This window comes from Vulpes vulpes, chromosome 2 (assembly GCF_048418805.1).
Source record: "Vulpes vulpes isolate BD-2025 chromosome 2, VulVul3, whole genome shotgun sequence".
Taxonomy (NCBI): Eukaryota; Metazoa; Chordata; class Mammalia; order Carnivora; family Canidae; genus Vulpes; species Vulpes vulpes.
The window spans coordinates 85,428,615-85,452,709 of record NC_132781.1 but is presented as its reverse complement, the minus strand read 5'-3'; the positions used below and the strand labels follow the sequence as shown (position 1 = coordinate 85,452,709).

The following is a 24,095-nucleotide window of genomic DNA, read 5'->3' as shown; positions in this document are numbered from 1 at the left end:
GATGCAGCACGATACTTGGTGACGAGAGCAATGTTCATTTTGAAAGTGGCTCATCCATTTGTCTCTCTAATACCCGCTTTCCAGGCTAATAATGGGGCCATTTCGCTCCCAACATTTAGAGGCGACACTTCCCTCCGCAGGGTCTCCTCTGCGCCAGCACCTGCTGCCAGGAGAGAGGAGGAAGAGGCGCGAGATGGGCCACGGAGGGCAGGTTCTGAGCAGAGAGAAGGCTCTAGATGGAGGGTCCTTAACGTGGTGTGTACACGGCGGGGGGGGGGGGTGGCTTTCGGGGACTCTAGGGCCCCTGGGAATGTCCTGGAAAACCCCGGCGTCTGTTCATCTGGGGAGAGAGGACTGGTCCTGACCCTAAAGAGCTCGGATCTGCCGTGTGACGAGTCAGGTGAGCCCGTCCCGCTGCGGGGACCCGGCCCAAGGAGCGCGGGGACCCGGCCCGAGGGGACGCGGGATGGAGCTCAGGCTTGCCCGTTCTCGATCTATCGGATGGTCCGCGCAGCACCGGCCTGCCTTTGGCTTCCGCGTCTTTCTACAGTCACAGAAAAACAGTCCATCCAAACATACACCAGAAACCAAAAGGTAATGATTTAGCACAAAACGCTAATAGAAAACACAATACGACCCACCATCAAACACATGATTATTTTTTTTCTTCAATTGAATTGCAAATGCTGTGTTGCCAGGAAGGGGAATGAATCGTTGTCACTGGTGCAAGAGGGACGGAGTAGGACACATCTCCTGCCCCGACCCCCCTGCCTCCGCGGGCCGCCTTCCTCCGTAGACTCCGGCAGAGGCTGGAGACGCTGCTGTGAGTCCCTTATCGTCGCCCAGAGGACCCCAGCTTTGGAGAAATGCCTGTATTTAGAGTTACGAGCTCCGGTCGCCGTGCTTCCGTTCGGGGACGCAGTGTCCTGTTGCTCGGATCGCGCTCTCGCCACGAGGACAGCGGGATAGTCTTGGCTATTTTTGTGCCTTGACACATTTTGATTTTTACGACTAAGGAAAAGCGGACAAGAGGCGCACCAACCTGGGCTGGGACGTGGTTGTGCAGCTAGGAGGAGCGTGTGTCGCCCAGCTGGCCTCCGGGCCGTGGCCCCGCCAGTGCAAATGCGCTAGTCGCGCCCTCCCAAGTAGGAAGCCTCGGGTTCCGCAGTAGACCCGCTTCTCTCCACCTTGCGGGGCCTCGTGGGCGCCCCGTCCAGGCCCTGGGGCGGAGGGCTGCAGCAGCGCCAGGGCCCAGGGGTCACGCGGACACTCACGCGGGCCCTGTTTTCAGGCCTCCACGTGCCGGGCTTCTCTGTGCAAACCGAGGGGAGGTGCCGTCCGACCGTCCCACCGTTGGGCCGGGCACGGTGAGCAGGTGCTTGCAGTCTTGGCCCAGCTGCTGCGCCTCACCCTCTCCTCTGGCGCATCCTGCGGGCGCCACCTGCCCCGGGAGCCCTGCCGTGGCACATGAGAACGTCGCCTCCCCAGCCGCGTGGCCACTGGGTGGCATTGACTCTGCTACTGGAGCGCGACTAGCCCGGCATCCTGGGCGCTCGTGGGTGTCAGCGGCCCTCCGCAGAGTGGGGGTGCTAGCTCACCCCGCGGACCCACCGGGGAGCCGGACGGCGGGCCAGGAGAGCACTTGGCCTGCCGCATCGAGTGTGCGGTCCCCGGAGACTCACCGGGCGGGGTGCGGATGCTGACTGGCGGGGTCCCAGTGAGGGGCAGCCGAGCGGCCCATGTCCCTTCATGCGGCTCCACGGGCGCGGGCTGGTGTGCACGGGGGCGGGTTCAGCTGGGGGGGGGGGAACAGGAGATGGAGAAGAGGGGATCGGGGTGCTGACTCCTGGGCTGAGCCCGGCACCGGGCCCCCGCAGCTGCCGCTGCCCCTGCCACAGCCCCGATGTCTCTGCCGGGTGCCTCTCAAGCGCTTGGGGCCGCCTGCACCACCAGGTGGGTCTCACCAACACGGAGCCTGAGGTCTGAGCAACTTTACAAGTGTGCGGGCTGGGGGGGATGAGCGTCTAACAGGACTGGGGTGCGGCAAGTCATGCAGGCCGAGGCCCGCCCGAGTCAGCACATACCTTGGCAGAGGTAGAGCCGACGGTCCCGCTGGGACGGACACACAGGCTTGGTGGCACCGTCTCAGGCTCGGGGCCCCAACAGTGCATTGAACATGGCTCTGCTCGCAGGGGAATGTTGCTCCGTGGAGCTTGGGGTTTACTCCTAATTCGCAGTGAGTCTTTGTCATCGTCCTCCACGTAGGTATTTAGCCATTGGCCGGACTAGCGTGGGTCCCGGGACGTGGACCCCCAGTAAACACACCGGGTGAACGTGTCTCAGCTCGGGATTCTATCCCCAGACATTTGGTTCCTTCATTACGTGGCCCGTATACTGAGCAGCAACCCCTAAAACTGACCCACCCGGGGTTTCGACCCACCCGGTACCGAGGACTCATCGTAGTTCATACGCACGGAGCCCCGGAACGAACGGGCCCTCGTCTGGCTTCTTCCATCATGTTCTCCAGGTCCGTTCACGTCGTCCGAGGTGTTGCTGTTTCGCTTGTTTCACGGCTGCCACCCGTCGTGTGGCTACACATCTTCTAACGCATTTTGTTTACCTGTTCATCAACTGGTGCACACTTGAGCAGTTCCCACTTTTGGGCTGTGATAAAGAATGCTCCTGCGAACATGTAGGTACAACGCGTTTAACCCTCCAAAGTGTCCGCGGTGGGTAGGACTGCTGGGTCACATGTTGACTTGTTTTTTTAGATTTTTAGATTTTTTAAAGATTTTATTTGAGAAAAGGATACGAGGGAGGAGGGGCAGAGGGAGAGGGAGAGACAGACTCCCCACCGACTAGGGAGCCCAACCTGGGGCCAGATCCCAGGACATCGAGATCAGGACCTGGCTGACATCCGACACTTCACTGACTGGGCCACCCGGGTGCCCTATAAATACACGTTTCAAGCATCTGCCAGTTTTTCAAAATGAGCGCACCACCTTCTGTCCTGCCCAGTAACGTATGGAGGTTCCAACCACGCCTGTGAGGGTTGCGGGGGCGGAGGGTAGACCAGGGGAGGGACATGCCGACTCCCCAGCTGAGCTCAGGCCCCAACCCGGGGCTCCATCCCATGACCCGGAGATTGTGACCTGAGCCCAAATGAACAGCTGGACGCCTGACTGAGCCAACCGGGCTTGGCCCTCAACTGCGATCTGAGATCACGTGCTCCCAGCATCAGTTGTTGAAAGGATTATTCTTTCCCCATTCCACGGTCTTGGCTTTGTGTTAGAAACCAATGGAGCATCAATGTAAGGATGTCCAACTGTCGAATATCTGGGTTCCTTGCATTTCCGCATCTAATGGAAGTTCATCTGAATGAATTTCAGGATCGGCCTGTCCGTGTCTGCGAAGCATTGTCCTGAGACTTGGGCAGGAGCTGCAACGAACCCGTCGGTCGTCTCCAGGAGCACGGACATCTGACCATCACGTCCTTGCATTGTTACCATTATTATTTAGACCTTTTGGAATTCCTTCCACTGATGTTTTGTAGTTTTCAGTTTACAGATCTGGGACTTATTTTATTAAATTTATCCTTAAGAAGTATATTATTCTTTGTGATATTATCGTAAATGGAATTGTTCTTAAATTCATTTTCAAGTTGCTTGTCGCTGGTGCATAGAAATACAATTAATTTTTGAATACTGATCTTATATCTTGCGACCTGGATGAATTTGTCCCTGATACCTTTTAAAGTATTTAAATTTGAAGTTTCACCCCATGAGTCTGAGGTAAATATTCAAAATATTTGAGAAGAGTGGAATATTTGACAATATTTTAAAACTCAAGTTACTTAACAATCCTCTTAATGCTTTATAATGATAAATTCCATTTTAGTTGATATCTCAATTGAAACCTGAATAATTCAGACCAAGTTACTGCTTCATCCAAAACTGGTTGAAATGTTGCATCTTCTACTGAAAAAAAATCACATCTTTGTATTTTTCCTAAAATGAAGCAAGTATTTTCAGTTTTCACTTAAGTCTGATTTGTGAAATGACATTTATTCAATTTTATTCTATAGTGGGTGATATGTCACATTCATATTTTATGTAGGACTAACAGGGGGAAGCTACTATCATGCCACCTTGGCCATAACTGTTCTGTTTTTGTACTCAGATCACTGTTCAAAAACCATGAACAATCAACATTTGTTCATTTTTAAAGGTCATGAGTAGCAACTGTAGGATTTTTTTCCTCCCTGGTAGGACAGTGCTGTTGAGTAGGAAACAAGTTGTGTTTCAAGTGTCAATGTACAGAATACTGGGAAGAAACCCTCCTGGATTCCATATGCCACTCTTCCATCATCACCGGGTGTCTTTTTCGTTGACTAGATCACACGACTTTTTGGATGATTTTGATCAGTTCTCTGATATAACTGGAGTGTCTTGTACTTATTCGGGTTTTAAGTACATAGGATTTGCTCAGGACCCAGAGACAAGCAGAAAAGCTTTTTGAATGAATTGAAGAAAGACACAAAGAACAAGTTAAAACACTTAACAGAGACTTGACATTTATTGTGCAATTTTATCTCCAACAGAACATGTGGCATTCTAGAGGTATATGAGGTAATAAAATCAATACTCCAATTAGAACACCTGAAATAACTGGCTCTAGTAACAAATGTTTCTTATAATTAAAAATATTGAATGTTTAAAAAACTCTTATAACATTTTAAGTTCCTAAAAGAAATGTGCCTAACACTTAAAAAACAACTTACTTTTCTATATAAATTGTTCACAAAAAAATCTTGCTATTCTATATTACACTATGCATTTATAGTTTTATTAACATATCCCTAGTGGGTATTAATTCTACACAGTACAATCGAATAGAAATTATTCATAGAGAATCAACAGGACTCCAACAATAAAAATATTAGGATCAATGGATTTGTCACAGTTTCTCCACAAGTGTTCATCATAGAAAATAGAGTAAAGGCAAGTTGGCCCCAATGTCAGGCTGCTACATGAAGCTCCAGAGAAGAGGGACAGAGGCAGTGCTTACACTGGGCAGGGTCTGGCTGGACCAAGGACCTCGAAAGTTTCAGGACCGTCTCACCGTCTGGCGTGCCCTGTTCCCAAGAAACACAAGCCGGGCCCGCATGGCCTTGGCGGGCTCCTGAACTCAAGCACAGCCCCAGAGATGTGAAAGCCAGTAACTACGGGAAAGGGTCCACAGATTACCATATTTTCCTACAAAACCTTCACAACGGTTCTCACAGTGACATTGTACATTAAATCCCTCTCTTCCAAACCAGACTCATCGACTCTAAGGCTACAAACACAACAAAGGCGCAAACTGAAGGAAACGTTAGCTAACCGATGCCCAGTGCCGTTTCGGACATCTAGGGGTCCCCAAAGAAGATCACTCCACTGAGTTCAAATGTTTGCTTTTATATCCCTGCATTTTTGTACAGGGAACCTACGAAACAAAGGTGAACACATCAGTGATTTTAATTTTTTCACTACTTTAACACTTCTAGTCAACATGGACTCTCACGCAAGTCAAGTCGTACGTGGAAACCCAGGCAGTTACCAGAACAGGTATGGTTTCTAGGGTCCTATTGAAGCGTCAACACACTTTAAAGGTGGTTTTTAATAACACAAATATCATCTTTCCCTCAATGCCATAAATCAAACACAATCCATTCCAGACTGTTGGTGGGCTTTGAGAACTCTGACTACTGGGGAAAACTGAACTAGTCATCCTGCTTCCTGAGCCCAAGGGGATCACTTACTAGCTGAGTACCTTGGGCAGCGTCCTTACGGATAAACTGGGGTAACGAGAGTAACCGCCTCGGAGGACAGTCATGAGGATCAAAAGGAGACGATGCGTTAAAGTGCTTTGTAGAGAACCTGGCACACGAGAACTCAAGGAGTATCAGCTGCAGTTAGTAGGGTGGTTGTTAGAGGTTTGGGGTGGGCCTGAAGGGTTTTCCAACGTGGCCAACACCCACATGGCCACTTGTACTGGGGCAATTATGCTGAAGGGGGAACTGTGACTCCGTGAACACCCAGACCTTGTATCAGTCAGCTATGGATGGTCACCAGGAAAACCAACCTGGCCACTTGTACCACAAAGATTTGGTAAATTTAGTGCTACAGGAGGCAAAGCTGGTCGTTTGTTAGACGGGCAAAGTCCAGTCCTCTCACCGTTGCCTGCAGTTGAGTTCACTATGGAGGGTGAGGTGGCCTCTAAGGTGTAGATGGTATCAGTTACGGTCTTGGGTTTTACACACTAGAAGGCAAGTACTGGGGCCTTGGTGTACGTGCACCCCGCCTTGTCTGGCATCAATCCTTCAGCCTCTAGGAAACACAAATGCCACTGACAATGCAAGTAACTGTGCAGAGGGCCACCGGCAGGGTAGCGTTTTCCTGCATCATTCCAAGGGAAGTGATTATTTGTATTCAGTACTTACACGACTGTAAGAAGCCACGGCTATGTTTACAAAAATATATCATAATGCGACATAGCCCTGTCTAGACAGATTTACATTAGGGTTCTGACTCCAGCGTTCTAGTTGACACGCTTTGCCAAGCAGTTATGGCAAATGTTGCCACGTTAAACACACACCAGCGAGGCTTGCACCATATGTGCACAATCGTTTCCCATTACATTTCTTGAAATTTGTGTAGAAGAGCTGTCAAAAACCATAGATCTCTACTGTGAAATGACACAGCTCTGAACAAGAAAAGTTAAGTTTCAGTCTTTTCTATAAATAAAGTTATCCGAGACTGAGGTTTTAACAAATGACTGAAATCTAAGAAAAAACTAAGGAGGTAGTCCATGGGTATTAGGGTTAGAGTCTAGATCATGGGTCGTATAGTAAAACCCAAATGAGGGCGAATGTAGGTTTGCTTTTCTGAAAACCGTGCGTGTTTCACCTCGCGTAATGCAACGTCCGGGTTCTGAGAGCAGCAGGGAGGAGGACTAGACCTCAAAGGCGGGGGGAGAATGCAGAAGTCACGAACCTGCGGTTCACCAGGTTGGGGTTGTTGTCTAGATCTGGGGAAGACGTCAGGTATCACAAGAACAGCTACTGGGCCGCATACCCCGTTCTACCCACATCTGGCTCTGGGACGCGCCGGGCCAACTCCTGCCTCTAGCAACATGTCCTCTACAAGGCTGACAGTCCCCGAGGCCGCTGTGCTTATGGCCGAGGAGGGGCCAACGAAGATCCGGACCGAAGTGCACCCGCCGGCTCTGCAGCTGTGAAGCAGCTCCGCGGGTCTCCCAGTTCCCTCCCGAGGAGGCGCAGCCGCGTTCTGCAGCCGCCGTCACCGGCCTCTCAGCGTCGGGCAACGGCGTCCGGCGGGGCTGCTCACGCCCAGAGGCCCTGCCCTCCGCAGCCTCCGGCCTGCTGCCTCCCGCGGGTCCCCCGAGGGCCTCCTGTGCCCAGCGCCGCTGCATCCGGGGCTTCGGGCCGCTTGGAAGGTAGGCAGAGTCCCTGTCCTGTCCCCTTACCTCGGGGCAACGAGACACGTCGAGACTGTCACCGGCGGGCTGTCGGGTCACGGAGCACACGGAGCGCGGGGCAGGCGGCGGTGAGCCTCTGAGGCCAGGCCAGCCCTGGGTTGCTCAGTCCGTCGGTGCCGAGCAGGTGGCGCCGCCGCAGCCCGGGCTGCTCAGTCCGTCGGTGCCGGTGCCCAGCGACTCGGGGATTCCACGAGCTGACGCGACACTTTCTATCTAGCCATGAGCGATCTGCCAACTGCCAAAGGGGCTGAGCGTAAGCCACATCCTCAGGTCTCCAAGGACATCAGGGCAAAGGGGGACAGAGCGGGGACGGCCCCCGGTCTTGGTGGTGGTGAGCTTTTGAAACCTCGCTCCACACTCGCTCCACACGGTCTCACCACAAATACACAAACATCCTCTGCACGCCCCGATTTAGGGATGAGGTGGCCGAGAGGCAACTGCCGCGAGCCCTTGCACAGCGGCCCCCGACGGCGGCCCCTGAGCCCCGGGGCTGGGCCGACCCGCACCAGGACAGCCAGGTCGTGAGCAGGCGGCGCCCCAGCCCCACTCAGCCTAAAGCGCTCAGCCAGCTCCGGCGAGCGCCTGATGCAAAAAAGCAAGGGTAGAAGGACAGAGGAGGTTGCGAGGACAGTCTGCGTCTGGCCAGGATTTCCTGCCACCAAAGAGTCTTATAAGGCACTGACTTCCCAGACCTCTGAAAACATTTTAAGTCTCCCCCTTCCTTGGACCCCCGAAGGCAGCAGTCTCCTGGTTCCCTTAACATCACATTCGCCATCATCCTTTTACTTACAAATCTAAGCCAACGTGCCCCAAACGGGATCGAGATACTAGTTCTCCCCACACGACTCAACAGATCCGACAAAGGACCACCTCTATGAACATTAAACCCTTCAATGGATGAAGCTAGTAATAACAGAAGCTAAAGGAGAACCTACTTCCAGGGCCGTGCATACAGCTGGTGCTAATCACTGAACATAAATGATAATTTACGGTCTCATAAAAAACCCTCTTTATAAACGGATGCTCATAAACCTTCAATGAATTTCCGACCGATTTTCAAAACCCTCACATGTTGGTGGACGACGTTAGGAACCTTCAGCAACTCCTGCCCACGCAGCCCTAGGCTCTACAAAGAATGTTAATACGGAGGTCGGGTGACGGAGGAGGCTGCTCTTCCCCCCGAACCTCAAGCCCTCAGAACCAGCTTCTAGCATCTCCAGTCTGTGGGGAACGCTCCCAAGGACAGTACTAATTTCACGGACGGAGCTCAACAAATTCAACAGGAGAGAACACGTGGGAGTGGTTCAGTGTTGACTTAGCCAGAGCCTGTGTTCAACAGATCAGGTGGGGGGCCTGGGGGGTGGGGGGAAGAGGCACAAAACAGCAAAAACAGTCGGGATGAAACATTTCCAACAGTGACAACGAGAAACAAAAGCTTATGCAAAGTCTACATGTCTACTCAGAGGAAGACCCTCACGTTTCAGGGAAATTACAGACGAGCCCGTTGCATAGTTGTCAGAATGGCCTTGCGGCTGTGTATGCGATCCCAGAACGTCCGGTCAATCGGCGACCACCAGCAGTCACACCACTTGTCTGGCCTCCAGTGACTGAAATCCTCGTTGCTCAACCCATCACTTTGGCATCGCGTCGACAAAGTCTGAGTTAAGGCTGTGGGGACGGTGGGTCGGTGGACCTATGAAACCGAGCAGCTGCAAAGGGTCTTGGATCTCTGGCGGTTTCCCGACTGAACAGAATGATAACTTACTGTTTGTGAACTCCAGAGCCTTTCTGATCAACAGGGCAGATTTTTGGGCTGGGGGGTGGGTGGGGTGGGGTTCATAAAAAAACTGAAAAAAAAAAAACCCAAAAAAACAACCAATTCCAGCGGGTTTCCAACGAATCGTTGTCTAGCAGCGACCTCTGTTCTCAGGCTTAATACAGGCTTTGCCAACAGGCGACAGGGTCGCCCGCCCTAGGTCTTGGCTGAGAAGTAGGAATTCAAGTCTTTGGAAAATGGAGAGACAACTTATTTGAATTAAAATAAAGAAAATGTTCATTGTCCCTTAAAATAACTGCACGTCTGTCTCTTCTCTCACGGGCAGGGCCTCTAACCCCGTCTTCTGCGGGGACGGGCTCTGCTCAGGAAGCAGTGCTTACGGGAAGATTTCAGACAGGTGACTCACCGATTTTTCTTCCCCCTCACTGTCTAGCTAGGAATCAATTAAATTCAATTGTTTTTTCTTTTTATAATGTACCCAAAGTCTGCTGTAGGTTCCATAGACTTCCCAGACAATCCCAAAATGGATTTCTATTTGGGAACTGTGGCAGTAGGTCAAGAGAGTTAAGGTTTGAGATGTGTACAGTCTGACAGAAGGACATGCTCTGGACTCTCAGGGGACGGGGACAGCACACGGACAACTGGAACTGTTGAGAGGACCAGCCGCTACGGTGTAAAGATTTCTGTCCACTAATCCCCAGGCCCATCCTGGGGATTTTTATTGAAGACCTCATCCTGGGAAGCCTGGTGATCGATCCCTTCATAAAACGAGCCACCGTTGTGCAGGAAAGTCCCCACCGCCCGCCCCTGCCGGGCGTGACCCACAGCGTCGCTGAACACTTTGTTTATTTGTTCCTCCGAGGGCATCCACCAGTCGGGGTTGGAGGTACAGTGCATCCTAATGAATTCTGTGGGAATATACACAACAATAAAGAGAGAAAAACAGCTGGTTTTTATGGAAGATGACAGACAGGCTGCTTAAACATTTATAGAAGCTCTATAAGAAGAACTGTATGGGAAACCCAACGTAATGCTGTGATGATGTCACTTCTAGACCCCACTAATCACACGTAAGCTTTCTACCCACGTGCAAAAGTAAAAACCACGCCAAGTGAGAGGGTGATCCTCCTAAGGAGGACCTGCCATCGAGTGGACGGTACATCTGACTGGTGAGAGGGGCCGCGGTGGACGTTGCGGAGTACGTCTGGAGCCCGTCGCACCCGCTCACGTTTCTAGGATGTCAACTCTTTCCGGGAACGTTACCTAACTACCATCAGCACGGTACTCGTTAGCCCGCGAGTGATCTGCAGACTAAGTGTAACAGGATCACAACACCTCAACGACCGAGAACCTGTCTGGCTGGTGGTTCCGAAGGGGTCCCCACATTCTTCCCGCGTATTAGAGGTCGTGCTTGGTTCTCTAATCGGGACATCCGCACGTGTACTGACAAGTATCTCTTAAGTGAGATTTCCTCTAAATATTTCATTTCACCAGAAAGCAATCAGCATGCCTGGAAGGGCGAATGGGTAACAGGTAACTAAGACTCTCAGGAAACACTCAGCCTCCCTCTGGGCGGCACATGGGATCCTCCCCTGTGTGCTCGGGGGGGCTGGGCATGTACACAACTCCCATCTGGCTATTCTGACACGGACACTGGGAAACTGAAGCGAGCAATTTTGAAAAAAGTCCTAAGTCAAACTCTGTCCTTTTTGCACAGCTGACTGGAAGCCCAGAGCGCCTATTATACACCCCGGCTCTTCTCCAACACTGCTCCCTCGACAGAAGCAGGTCTGGTCGGAGGACTGGGTTTGTCTGAAATGACTGCGTGGAATCTTGGCCCCGTTTGCCTTTAGGAGAAGCTGATGCTTCCCAAGTGTTTGGACCCCCAAAATCCCGAACTGAACCTCGTCCGTCTCGGTAGACAGAGCTTAGCAGAGAAGCGGCGGCACCGCCGACTTTGTTGGCATCCCCTTCGATCCTGAGCCTGAGGGAGGAGCCTTGCTCGCCTACCTGAGCCCCAGCCCTTTACTGAAGGGAAAGAACAGGGTTTACTCAGCATCTCATCCTGCCAAACTGTCAGGATCAGATGGCTGAGCGGGGGCCCAGGCCTGGGAAACACTGATGGGGAGCCCCCTACTGCTCTTCTGTCCCCCCCACATCCCTACTGTGTTCAGCAGGTATTGAGTAGCTGTGGTGGTTTCCCCGTCTCTGTCTGGATTCCTTACTCACACCCACACAAGGAAATAAAGGCCAATGGATGAGGATGCTGTGACCCTGCGACCCCAGGACCGTGCTGCTCTGTGATGCCTCTCGACCCCCAGCCCCGGCTCAGCGTCTGCTGCTGACACAGGACCTTCTCTGATATTGTGGAAAAGACTATTAAAGGCTAAACGCAGAGCTCTTTCGGTTATACAGACCGGACACATGTCCAGTGGCCCTCTAGGGGGGAGGTCGCCCTGAGTTTGGTTCCATTCCCCAAAGCGCCCTGCTTCCCATCACTAGCGTCCAGAGGCCTGAGGTTCCCTGGGCTGTTCCAGTCTTGCTCGCCACCACGTGGACGTCCTCTCCGGGGTTCTCCAGGCCTAAGCCTTTATGTAAAGAATCCCATCTGGGTCAGAGGAAGGGCCTGGGATTTCAGCTTTTGGGATTAGTATGTAAAAGTTCCCATCACCCTTTTTGCCTATGAATTCTCCACCTGAGGGCACGGGGAGGCCTGTGCGTGTCCCCAGGTGAGGATGAGCTGGAGAATTCAGGTTCTGGTTAGCTAGCCTGGGCTGTGTCCCTGTCACAGCAGCTCAGGCAACGTTCTCAGGGCAAAGCACTAGTGCTCTGGGATGTACGTTAATCCCTGTTTCACAGACTTGCTGGTTAAAATGTAAAACATTTAGTAAAAATTCCTGGAAAGGGATACAGCTGTGAGGCCCCTTGTCCTGATGCCCCCTACGGGCCCCAGAGCCACTTGGGGTACAGTGTCCCCAGGAGAGCCCCAAGCTCACGGCTGCCTCGGTTACTCTCTGTGAGTCACTGTCAGCTCTGATGATATTGAGGAATAAAGGAGGCTACGGATAGTTTGCTAGGACAGACCTGGCCGTGCCCATCGCCCACTCTGAGCAAGGGGAACTTTCAGGCTGGCGCACCTGTGCCTGCTTGACACAGGTGCTTTCACTCCAGATGGTTTTCTCAGTATGGGCCCCCTGCACCAGAATTACCTGGGGCGGGGGAGATGGGCAGCAGTGCCTGCCTCTCCCCTGCACACCTGCCGAGTCACAAGCTGGGGCTGGGCCTGAGCCATTTCGGCTGCTCACAAAATCTCCACGTGCCTTGGGCACGCTGGTGTTCCAGGATGCTGTGGGCCTCCCATGAGGGACTGCTGGAATGTCCTTTCTGTAAACCAAGGCCTTATCAGTAATACTGTTTCTGCGCTGCGACCTCATCAGGAAATATTTTGATCCCTGTCCAGAGTAAATTATTACTAAGTTTTCCCAACCAATGAAATTACTATTGAACCACGTACAGGCTAATACTTGAGCTTTTTGATATGGATTTTTCAGGTGTGAACAGTGTTCTCGTCGGCGCTCTAGCGCCTCTACTTGCCTACGTCTGTTTATGTGCACCTGCCGAATCAGCCGTCTACCCCCCTGCCTTCTCCTCCTCTCCCTCTCCTGACCTGCCACGGTGCGGATCAGCTGTTAATACTGGTGCAGCGCTATTCTCTGAGCAGGATCTTTAACATAGAAACTTAAAAAAAAAAAAAAAACTAGCAGAATAAAGCTGACTGGGCAACAGATGCTTGAGACAACCCAATTTTAAGGAAAACTAACTAAATAAATTTAAGGAGTTGGGGCCGAGTCCTCTGGAGGAGGTAGCTGGGTGGGGGGTGGGGGCCCAGGCTGCAAATGGCAAACGGGATAGATCATTTCACTAATTTTTAAAAATATTCCACATCTCCCCTTCCTCTTGTGCGTTTCCCAATGCTCCAGTTTGCTGGCGGTGGCCTTCTGTGGCAGCAAAGAAAATCTGAATTTAAAGCGTGAAACATGAGGTGCTATGCAATGCTTATGTGCCATTAAGTGAGAACGCCAAGGCTAAAGCAAACGAAGAGTTTTGAAAGGACTTCTCGATACCAAGTAGATGGGCCACATGGAAGCCTATAAAGATCTCAGCGGGGGGAAAAAAAAAAAACATCAAAATACAGTAAAGGCTGAACACTTGCACGGGGGGGAGCCACAGCCAATGCGGTGAAATGAGACCACAGATGGTGACGCTGAGCGGAAGGATGCAGTACCTCGGAGGCATGTTACTTTAACTGGATCCAGAGGGCGTCTTTCGGGACCTGTCTCTCCTGACTGCACTGACCTTTTCCTTTTCCCAAGGCCGCATGAGTACTTAAGCTCATCGGTTGTGAAAACAAATCTGATGAGGTATCGAAGGAGCCGTCTCCCGTCTTTCTTTGAAGAATTTACAGCCTCGTCCCACTGTTTGCTCGTTATGTAGACAGGATAGTTGTTCAACAGCTGCTTGCTTCCCTGGAAAAGCCAAAGTATTTTCTCATTACCTTCTTAGCCAGCCAGCCAGCCAGCCAGCCAGCCAGCCAAGGCGATCTCCATTTCAAAGGCAAGACATGCTTTTTAACCAAGTGGCTCTGCTGACAATGAACCAGGTAGTGAAGAGCACAGGTAATTGCTCACACTCAGAACGGGCACTTTTCAAATTACATTTGCATTTTCTATAACAAGAGCCAATGAGGTATAATGAACACCTCTGAAAGAGGAGCTATTTATAACTTGCATTTTAACAGGTAGGTTAAAATGTGTCAAGATCCAATGACAGGGAACACTATTTAAATATAACCCGCAACTTTCCTTTTCAATCTATTAAAATATGCAAAAAAAATGACTTTGAAGAGTGTGATCAAACAGGTCTCTTCATCCTCTGGTTGGCGGTTAAGTATTTTTAGTAATGATGCTGGTGGTCTAATTTTCGTAAAGGTACTACTCGTGTTTAATTTGCCTGTGACACCTGATAGCCATTGCGTAACAGTGGAAACAGCATTAAAAAGCGAATTTATAAAAGGGGGGAAACTGTGAACCCCACCCCCCAAGTCATCATGGATGATAATAATGCAAACCAGCTTTTGTCAAATTACAGCTTCTGCAAATGCCACTGTGTCAACTCAAAATTTTTCTTCCTTTTCATCTTCTTAATTTATGTCTGCTGTAAAATTCCCAGGCTCAATAGCTGCAGTGGGACTAATTACAGGAATTTCTGTAACATTTATAAGGCATGTTTAGTCAATTCCACCTACACAACCATTACTTTAGTTCCAGTTGTCCATAAAATTCTACAGTCCAGGACAAATTAATTAACCCATGATCTTGGTTTTAATGTACTCCCTTCCTCGGTAATTCAGGTGTTCAAAATAAAGAAGGAAAAATTCATTCAGTTTTACAACTCTGCAAATTGACTACAGGTTATGAATTGGGCACTGTTTGGGTCCGATAGGGGTTTATTTTACTAAGTGCCGTTAGTAAGCAGGGAGAGGGCGATGGGCCAGGCCGGAGCCCCCGGGGAGGTGGCCCCCGGGGAGGCGGCCCGCGCCGGCAGCACACGGCTGAGCCTCCTCGGGGGAGGCCACGGACGCCCGTGGTCTGTGCTCTGCGTGTAGAACAGCGGCAGCTTGCGCGGAACCTGGCTCTGCGGCTCCCGTGGGTTCCTGAGTGACCTCCACTAACTGGGGGGACCAGAACTCCCCTGCATGGGAAGCAGGAAGAAGTGAACGGTCGTGGGTTTAGGAGTGAGCACACGGGCACCACAGCAGCCCTTGGGCTGGCGCCGTCGAGGGCCAGAGGGCGGCGGGGCTGACGTGGGCCCAGGCCGCTGTCTTGGGGGGCAGGGGCTGGTGGGGAAGCCAGAGGGGAGCTGTGGGGCCCAGGGGCTGGGGGCGCGCGGAGGATCCCCACGCAGGACAGCGGTGCCCCTCCCAAAGACAAGGGCCAGATGGCCATGGTGGGAGGCGCTGGCGAGCGAGGACCCCCAAGGGTTCCCACACTCGGGGAGGAGGAGCTGGGCCCCAGGGCGCGGGGGCGGGGGGGGGGGCTTCCTCAGCCCACAGATGGTGTCAAGGTCTCTCCGGGGAAGGACCCACCAGGATCTGTCACCAGATCCACCAGCAGCCGGCCTGCAGGGGCACGGTGTCCCCATGGGAGACGAGCCCACGGCCGGGGCCCGGTAACAGCGGCTAAACGGGGACTCCCTTTCCTTCTTTCTACTGCTGTGGCACTGGGACGTTTGAAGAGCCTCCGACAGGTTTTCGCTGGCAACGTGAGAGAACTTTAGGGAGAGGAACAAAGACGGGGAGCCGTGGGGGGCTCCCGGGGGTGAGGGCTCCTGCCAACGCGCGCCCTGGGCGATCGCTCGGCTGTGCTCCTTGCAAGCACACCCGGCAGCCCCAGACGGGGAGACAGAGCGGCTCTTGGCAAACCTTTTATTTAATGTTGTGCAAGTTTTTTTTTTTTTTTTTTTTTTTAAGATTTTATTTAGGAGAGCAGAGCTAGAGTGAGCATGAACACGGGGAGCAGCAGAGGGAGACGCAGGCGTCCCACTGGGCAGGGAGCCCGAGGCGGGACTCGATCCCGGGACCCCAGGGTCATCACCTGGGCCGCTCAACCACCGAGCCTCCCGGGCGCCCCCCAATGTGCAGGTCTGGATGTAAAGCTTCCCCGTCGGCGTCTGAGTTCATCGGGCAAGCCCGGATGCCCACAGCGGTTTGACCGAAGACGCTAACTCCTTTTCCAAGGTCTCACGAGTCAAAAGGTGGAGGGGGGAGCCTGGACCCCGAATTCACAGCTTGCCCCTACGACCAGGGTCGAACCGGTTTCAAAACGAGAGGGGCCTGAGACGAGGGAGCTCCCGACCCAAGGAAGGAGTTTCCTCGAATCCTGAAGAAGAGCGCAACAGCTCTCCGTAGGCGGGGAAATACCGTGTGGAGGCGATTTGCTTCCAGAAAAAAGGGAAAGAGAGAAGAAAGTAACGGACAGCCCCCCCCCCCCAACCCAGACGCTGCCCGTGTGGACGGGACTGACCACGCCGCTGCAGTCTGGCTAACAAATAAAACGGGTCAACAGCGCTAGTGAGAAAAATGCCCGAGCGCCTGAGACGGCGGTAGAACAGCGCAATGGCGATGACGGGCAATGAGGGTCTAAACGTTCCCACCCCGAGGACATGTAGATGCGTCCCCTAACGTTTCGGGGAATTCTGATCGCATAGTCTCTTCAATGAACCAACAGCAGAGGTTATTAAACTCTGATCTAGGAGTCACTCAGAAAAATAAAAACCCCAAGATGAATCGCGCTCACTTCCTGCATTCACAGACCCACAAACCAAAGGAAGACCAAGGTCTGCGTGAATATCTAAGTAACTTCGGAATTACTCTTAGGAACAACGTGCTGTGTGGGCACAGAGAGGGTGTGGCTACCGGGGAGTGCTGCTCGGAGGAAGCGGGCTTTTTGGAAGTATTTTTGTTTTTGTTTTTTAAAGATTTATTTATTTATTTATTTATGATGGGGGGTGGGGCAGGGACCCAGGCAGAGGGAGAAGCAGGCTCCATGTAGGGAGCCTGACACGGGACTCGATCCCGGGACTCCAGGCTCACGCCCTGGGCCAAAGGCAGGCGCTAAACCGCTGAGCCACCCAGGGGTCCCCAGTATTTTTGTTTTTGTACAATAGAAATGTCAAGTTCAGAAATGTGGACCCTATTCTGGGAGCAAAAATGAGAGAGGGGGAAGATGTGCTGCCATGGTGCAGGGACAAGGGCGGGGAGGGAGGCAGAGGGAGGAGAGGCTCCTCAGCGAGGCTGCAGAGCAAGCAGGCGTCAGGGCCGAGGAAGGCACGAGGCCGTGAGGGCCCAGGGAGTTCCACGTGGGGTTGGTGCTGCCTTGACCCGGGAGAACCGGGTGGGGCCAGAGGGTGCAGGGCGTCCACGGTTGGTCCCAGTGGCTGGCAGCGGGGCACCTGGAGCCCAGATCTAGCTTTGGGGCCCGTTACCTGCACGGGCTCGTGGTCACAGGGAACGGACCTGAGCGGAGAGGGAGGGGACGAAGGCTGGCGCTGGACAACAGTGCACGCAGGGCTCTTTCAAGCAAGACGAAAGCCCAGGGAGCCAGAAGGTTCCTGACCCCAGGGCCAGAGAAACGGCGCACGGAGCAGGGAGGTCTACCCCCGCCCCCCGCCAACAGCCGGAGCTGGGAATGCCACCACCGCCTGCAGACGACTCCAGCAGCGGAGGCGCAGCCAAAGGACGGGGTGAAGGCGGGACGGCGGGGGGAAGAGCAAGTGGAAACCAAGAGCGGGGTCACCAAGTCACGAACCCAGACCGGTCTTTCAAGGGCTTAATGACTAGGAAAAAAATGAGGTCACCAGTGTGCAGGGGCCTTCGACACCAGGCCTGCGGGGCACATGGGAGGCCACCTGGGGAGCAGGGGCACCGCGGCGCAGGGTAAGGGCTGACAGGCCGCGCCCAGCGACGGAAGCCGAGGGAAGGCAGACGATGGGGGCGGAGGGAGGGGTCAAGGCAGGCCGGTCTTCAGGGGGTGATGACTCAAGGGTGTGCACGTAGTGACCCAGTAACCAGGTGACAAGGGACGTTGGCCGTGGGAGTCCCGGGAGGGGAGCGCGGTGCTGAAAGAACGGATGCGGGTCGGGCTGGTGCAGGTGGCAACGGGGGGGGGGGGGGGACCCCGCTGGGGCGGGGCAGGTACACGGACCCGGAATCCGTGTGGTAGGACTCGCAGGACCGGGTTCCACGGAATTCAAGAGGCAGGGTGGCGGGGCCAGGGGCAGGGCGCTATGAGGAAGGGGCAGACGGGGACGGGGCCCCTCCTAACCGCGGGGTGGCGGGTGACCCCACACCCGGAGCTAGGAGTCCCAGGGTGCGAGACCCACTCCGCCCCTTTCACCCTCTGGTGTCTTCCGTGCAGACGTGTGCAAAGCAGTGTGTCCCCATGTGCCCTTGGCCGCGAGGCCCGGGTCAAGGTGGAAGAGCAGGTGCGTGGCCGGACGTGCGCCACGGCTGGCCTGGGGACGGAGCCTCAGGACGACCAGAACTGGACACAGGAGTGCGGAAGGATGTGTGACGAGGACACGCGAGAGGGTCCTGCCTCGACTCCCCTTGCCACGTGAGGAAGACTTAACTCCCCAAAAGGCACTTCTGTACTGATGTCAACCCAAGACGTTTCTAACCACAATTGCTCTTCCACTGGGTGTGGGTTCTGAAGTCCGGAAGATAGGGCAGCCCGGGGGGCTCAGTGGTTTAGCGCCGCCTTGGGCCCTGGCCATGACCCCAGGGTCCTGGGTTCGAGTCCCGCATCGGGCTCCGTGCATGGAGCCTGCTTCTCCCTCTGCCTGTGTCTCTGCCTCTGTCTCTGTGTCTCTCATGAATAAATAAAATCTTAAAAAAAAAATAATAAAGCCCGCAAGATAAAAATAACACCTGTCCAACCTGAGCCTTGGCAATCCGGTAAGAACGTGCCGTGTTTCACCCGACCTGTGTCCCCGCGCCCCGGCGGGGCTGTGGTGCTCCTGCGGGGCCCGAGCAGTGGCCAACCGAGCCGCGGCGCAGAGATCGTGCACCTGCGTGGGGGAGCTCGCTCTGAGAGCACCAGGGCTTTCTGGAAGCGGCTCCAGCTGGGGGAGGTGAGGCGGTCAGTCCCCGGCCTGTAGCAATGCCGCGAGAGCGGCCTCCGCCCTGTTCACTGCTCTTCCTTCCTCCCCCTGCAGCACACGGCGTGGAACCTGGCTGAGGCTGGACACCCGCGTGCTCTTCCTTCACGGGAGACCCACGCACAGGCGGGGGAACCACCAACCTCAGCCCTGCGCGGGGCTCACCGGCCCGTTGTGCCGTGTCCGCCCGCGTGAGCCATCAGGACGCCGCACCTGCGGGGCATCCGAGCGGGGCCGCATTTACCTTCCTGCGAGGAGCCTACCTCGGTGGGCTGGTCTGCAGGCTGAGGGACCAGGAGCTGGTTGTGGTGCTGCAGCACGGTCTTCAGGTAATCCAGAACAGTCTGGCAGGGCACTGCGGGGAGAAACGGCAACCACGACACATTAGCTGGCCCGTGACAAGGAAACAAAAGGGCCTAAGGCTCAAAAAGAGTTTGGCTGTAAACTTCTAAAAAAAAAAAAAAATCTTTTCTAAAGGAACTAGAATCTTCTTTGGTTTGACATCCGCAGTTATTTCCGTTTGTAAATACACAACAGATGCCTACAGTCTGGGGAGAATTTTTCGGCTCAGCACAATTCACCGAGAACTTTCGAGTCACACGCGCTCCGCTCCAAGATGAATTTGGGCTGACAGTGACAATCATTGAGGCACTCACACGAGGGACGGGTCCTGGAGCCTTCAAGCTGTACCGTTAGCACCCAAGGTCGCCGCAAACTAACCTCCCCAGTTTCAGATCCGTAGTACAATACTCGTTTTTTTTTTTAAATAAATTTATTTTTTATTTGTTCAATTTGACAACATACAGAATAACACCCAGTGCTCATCCCATCAAGCGCCCCCCTCAGTGCCCGTCACCCAGTCACCCCCCCCCCCCGCCCACCTCTCCTTCCCCCACCCCTACTTCATTTCCCAGAGTTAGAGGAGTCTCTCCTGTTCCATCTCCCTTTCTGATATTCCCCACCCATTTTTTCTCCTTTCCCCTATATTCCCTTTCACTATTTTTTATATTCCCCAAATGAATGAGACCATATAACGTTCGTCCTTCTCCGATTGACTTACTTCACCCAGCATCATACCCTCCAGGCCCAACCACGTCGAAGCACATGGTGGGTATTTGTCGTTTCTAATGGCTGAGGAATACCTGTTTTTGACGACAGAGCCATTCCTAGGTCAGCGGTAGGCGGGACGGGCATGCGGGGGACACCTGCTTCCCGACCCGGAGAAAGCCGGCCAGAGCTCTCACCCCTCGGGGCCCAATGCAGATTTGGTTGCTGTGTAGCTCGCCAACTGTTGCACTAAATTCTTGGGCCTTAATCTCATCCATTCGTTGAATAATTACAATAAAACCGAACAGATATTAACCCGACATGGAGCCTTGACACCTTTTTGTACCACTGCATAAATAATTCCTATGGCGCGAGATTTATGTAAGAGCCCTTTCGGGAACAGTATTAACTAATTGCTTTTAAAGGTCTTGGTAGCTTAGTTAATAACCTAATTTATAGGAATTATTGCCACTATGTGTCTCAGCTGTGGGGTTTTCTTAGGCTGTTTTTGTCACATTAAAGAAAATAATAAATATTTAACCTAAACCCCAATTTTAAAGTATCACTGCTGCTTTCTGCACTTTCTTTTTCCTCACTTTTTTTTTTTTAAGATAGCATCTTTATCCACACTGCTAATAGCTTTGGGGTTTTTTTTTAGGGGACATCACACTGTGATGTAACGAATCAAAATGTCCATCCACATCCTTTCGAAGGATAGGAACGATAGGAAGTAGTCGTAGTTTGGCAATCTTTTCTTCTTGTCAAAAAAAAGAAAAAAGAAGTATTTTGTTGAATAACCACCTTTCTGGACCTGTGTCCCACTGCCCTTGGGTGCAGTCTTCGCGCTGGAGAAGCACTTGCTGCACAACCACGAAGCCCACGGCCTCCTGTCAAACCAGAGCCTCGTAAAGGAGGACGTCGAACTTCACGCCTATTAAAAGTCGAAGCCACCGTACTGATGCCTCAGAGAGGGAGAATGAATTTTGCTTAATGGCAGTAACGGGGGAAAGCAGAGGACCCGCGAAGCTAACGGAGCCAGGAAGCCATTCGCTGCTCCAGTTCTGGGTTTTCACTAACCGCGTGGCCCGCGGGCCCCATTTCACTCCTGTGTCCAGGTCTCCCGTACCCGGGACCGCGCGGGAGGTTCCCAACAGCAGCACTTCCCCTTCGCGGCTTGCGATTAGAATCACACGCAGCCGCACACACGTCACTGATTTGCCAAGTGACTCGTGCGAGGTAGGACTCTCGCTTTCGTTTGTTAAGTTTTAGTAAAAGTTGCAAAAACACTGGGCAGCCCGGGGGGCTCAGCAATTTAGCACCTGCCTTCGGCCCAGGGCGTGACCCCGGGGTCCCGGGATCGAGTCCCGCATCAGGCTCCCTGCAGGGAGCCTGCTTCTCCCTCTGGCCCGTGTCCCTCATGAGTAAATAAATAAAATCTTTTAAAAAAAAAATTGCAAACACTCATGGACTGATTGGGATTTGAATGAAACTCCTTTGGATCCCTTACCCATATTTTATAGTCATTAAGACGTTTATGAAGGGGCGCCTGGGGGGCTTAGTCGGTTAGCATCCGACTCTTGATTTCAGCTCAGGCTGTGACCCCAGGGCTGGGCGATCGAGCCCCACACCGGGCTCCGTGCTCTTCTGTGCTCCGTGGGGACTCTCCCCTCCCTCTCCTCCTGCCCCTGCTCGTGCGCACACACTCTTTTGCGCGCTCTCAAATAAATAGATCTTTAGAAGAGATATTTATGAAGAAAGTGTTTAGACGAAGCGTTTAAAAACGCTTACGACACGGAATATTCAACATGACCTCCACCACGTTACGAATAATTACGTACATAAAGAGACTGGAAAGAAATATGCTGGAGCGTTAATAATAATAATTAGCGATGATTACGTTTTAGTAGCAGGATCAGGGTAGTTATTATTCCCACAGTCGTTGTAAAAACCAATTTAAAAAAACTTCCAGGGGGGACCCCTGGGTGGCTCAGTGGTTTAGCGCCTGCCTTTGGCCCAGGGTGTGATCCTGAAGTCTCGGGATCGAGTCCCACGTCGGGCACCCCACAGGGAGCCTGCTTCCCTCTGCCTGTGTCTCTGCCTCTCTATGTCTATCGTAAATAAATAAAATCTTTTAAAAAAATAATAAAAATAAAAAAACATCTACAGTGGGCATGTGTAATAATAACGTAAAAATTGTCTGAAGCATGTCGATAGGATTGCCGCCCCGGTTCCCTTGCTGGTCGTCCGCACAGCCCTGGGAAGGCCCGCAAGCCAGCTCCCCCATTCCCCACACTCCCAATACTTGGGCAGCAGTGCTGAGCTAGGAGCGAGGCCGGCGGATTCAAACGTTGGGAGAAAATGGGATTTCACGTGCATTTACGGGCTGTAGGGGCAAGTGGGTCCTGTAGGTGGGTACCTGGGTCCAGGCTGAAGGCCAGGAGGCCAGGACAAGGCTCTTCCCCAGCCCTTACGATGTACACCAGCCCCTGGGTGTGGTGCGGGGCCCTCCCCGGCCCTGATGCTCACAGAGCAGAGGCCTCCAGGCCCCTTCCCAGCCCCTGCGGAGACCGCGGCCCTTCGGTGACAGATCTGGAACGTCACCCGAGTGGGCTCTTTGCAGGGCTGCCCGTGTTTATGCAGGGAAGCGGCAGAATCAGACGAAACTGTGTGTGTGTGTGTGTGTGTGTGTGTGTGTGTGTGTGTAAAACCCCAATAAAGTCCGTATGGAAAGTGGGGATAGTTGGGTCTGTTCACGAGGGAAGACCGTGGAAGGAGAGACTCGATCTTCCCCGCAGCCACACCATGCTGCCTCCCGGGGGGAAGCAGTGGCCCCGAGAAGAAATCGTGGAAACGCCCCCGTGGCGTGGCCTGCTGCTCCACAGACGCTGCTCCCCTGGCTCTCACGGGGCGCGGCCGGGGGTCAGGGATGGTCCGGGAGCTGCGATGCCCCAGCCGCCTCCGCATCCCACGGCCCCCCACGCACATCCTGGACAGTAAGCAGGGCGCCCGCTGCTGAGAAGCTGCGGCCGGAGACCCGCTGGGCGGCTTTCACCTACTGGCCGAAGCCTTAGGCCGAAGAAAGGCCGCGCCCCGCAGCCTTAGGGAGACCCTAGCCGAGCCAGAGCCTGTCAAAACTTCCATGAAAGGGGAGGGAGGACGTAAGGCAGCCCACAGGTCCCCAGGTCGGTCCTGCCGTCAGTAATCACGACTTCCACCCCCGCACCCCGTCCCCCACACACCAGCATGTGGAAATGCAGAGTCCTGCAACGAGTACAATGCCCGGGAGGGAGAGAAGCTACAGGTTCGTAAGATGTCCCGTGTCCACTGAGACGGGGGGAACCGGGTTCCAAACACCCCCCTGGGCATCCACGGCCTGCCGAGGAACGTCCTCCCCTGGGACCCAGGCCGGTGGCCTCGCCCGGATGGCTCCACTTGGTCCTGTCGGGGGGGTGGGGGGAGTTCGCCAAGTCCACACCGGCAGGGCCTGCACCACACTGTCCGCCGCTCCTAGTGCCCATCCGTTGGCTGCAGGGCCCTCCCCGCGGACATTGGTCCTCGAGTAAGTCTTGGGTGGCTTTCCCCTTCATGGTCTCTACCTGGCACTAGGAACTGTGATGGTGGGCAGGTTGGTCAACCTGTCTTAGCCTCTGTTACCTCCTCTGCAAAACAGGGACAATTACCTACTGCATACAGGTACTGGGGGGGCTGAAACACCCCCGTCAAGCAGAGAGCCCCAGTGACTACTGCCCCACGTCAGCTGGTCTTGTTTTACCCCCAGGAGCCTAGCGAGTCCCCTGGGGGTCACCGGATGGACTCTGTTGGGGCAACGAGTAAGAGGGGCCAGCCCCAGCTCCGCATATTCCCATTAGGGAGGCCTGGCTCTCGAGCACCTGGTTTTCACGGCACATCAGCACATTAAAATCCTGAGCAGTTCCTCCAGCACTATTTAATTTACTTCACTGTGTAACTGTCTTTAAAGATTCACAAAATACACTCCCCCCCCCCCCCGTGATTT

The 24,095-nt window shown here is 53.6% G+C and overlaps 1 protein-coding gene across 5 annotated transcripts in view; it reads right to left on the bottom strand.

The window, feature by feature from the left end:
* Positions 1–4,551: 4,551 nt before the first annotated feature.
* The window catches only part of BEND4 (BEN domain containing 4), a 35,005-nt gene continuing 15,461 nt past the window's right edge, over positions 4,552–24,095 (bottom strand). For 3 of the 5 annotated variants that reach the window (XM_072749102.1, XM_072749103.1, XM_072749105.1), the window contains 3 exons: positions 19,297–19,388; positions 13,602–13,842; positions 9,532–10,224 (listed from right to left, as the gene is read on the bottom strand). In XM_072749102.1, coding sequence (XP_072605203.1) covers positions 10,007–10,224; positions 13,602–13,842; positions 19,297–19,388 — 551 coding nt within the window. In that variant the 3' untranslated portion in view covers positions 9,532–10,006. Of the gene's footprint in view, positions 10,225–13,601; positions 13,843–19,296; positions 19,389–24,095 lie in introns of all 5 variants that reach the window. The other 2 variants (XM_072749106.1, XM_072749104.1) reach the window with 2 other exon arrangements.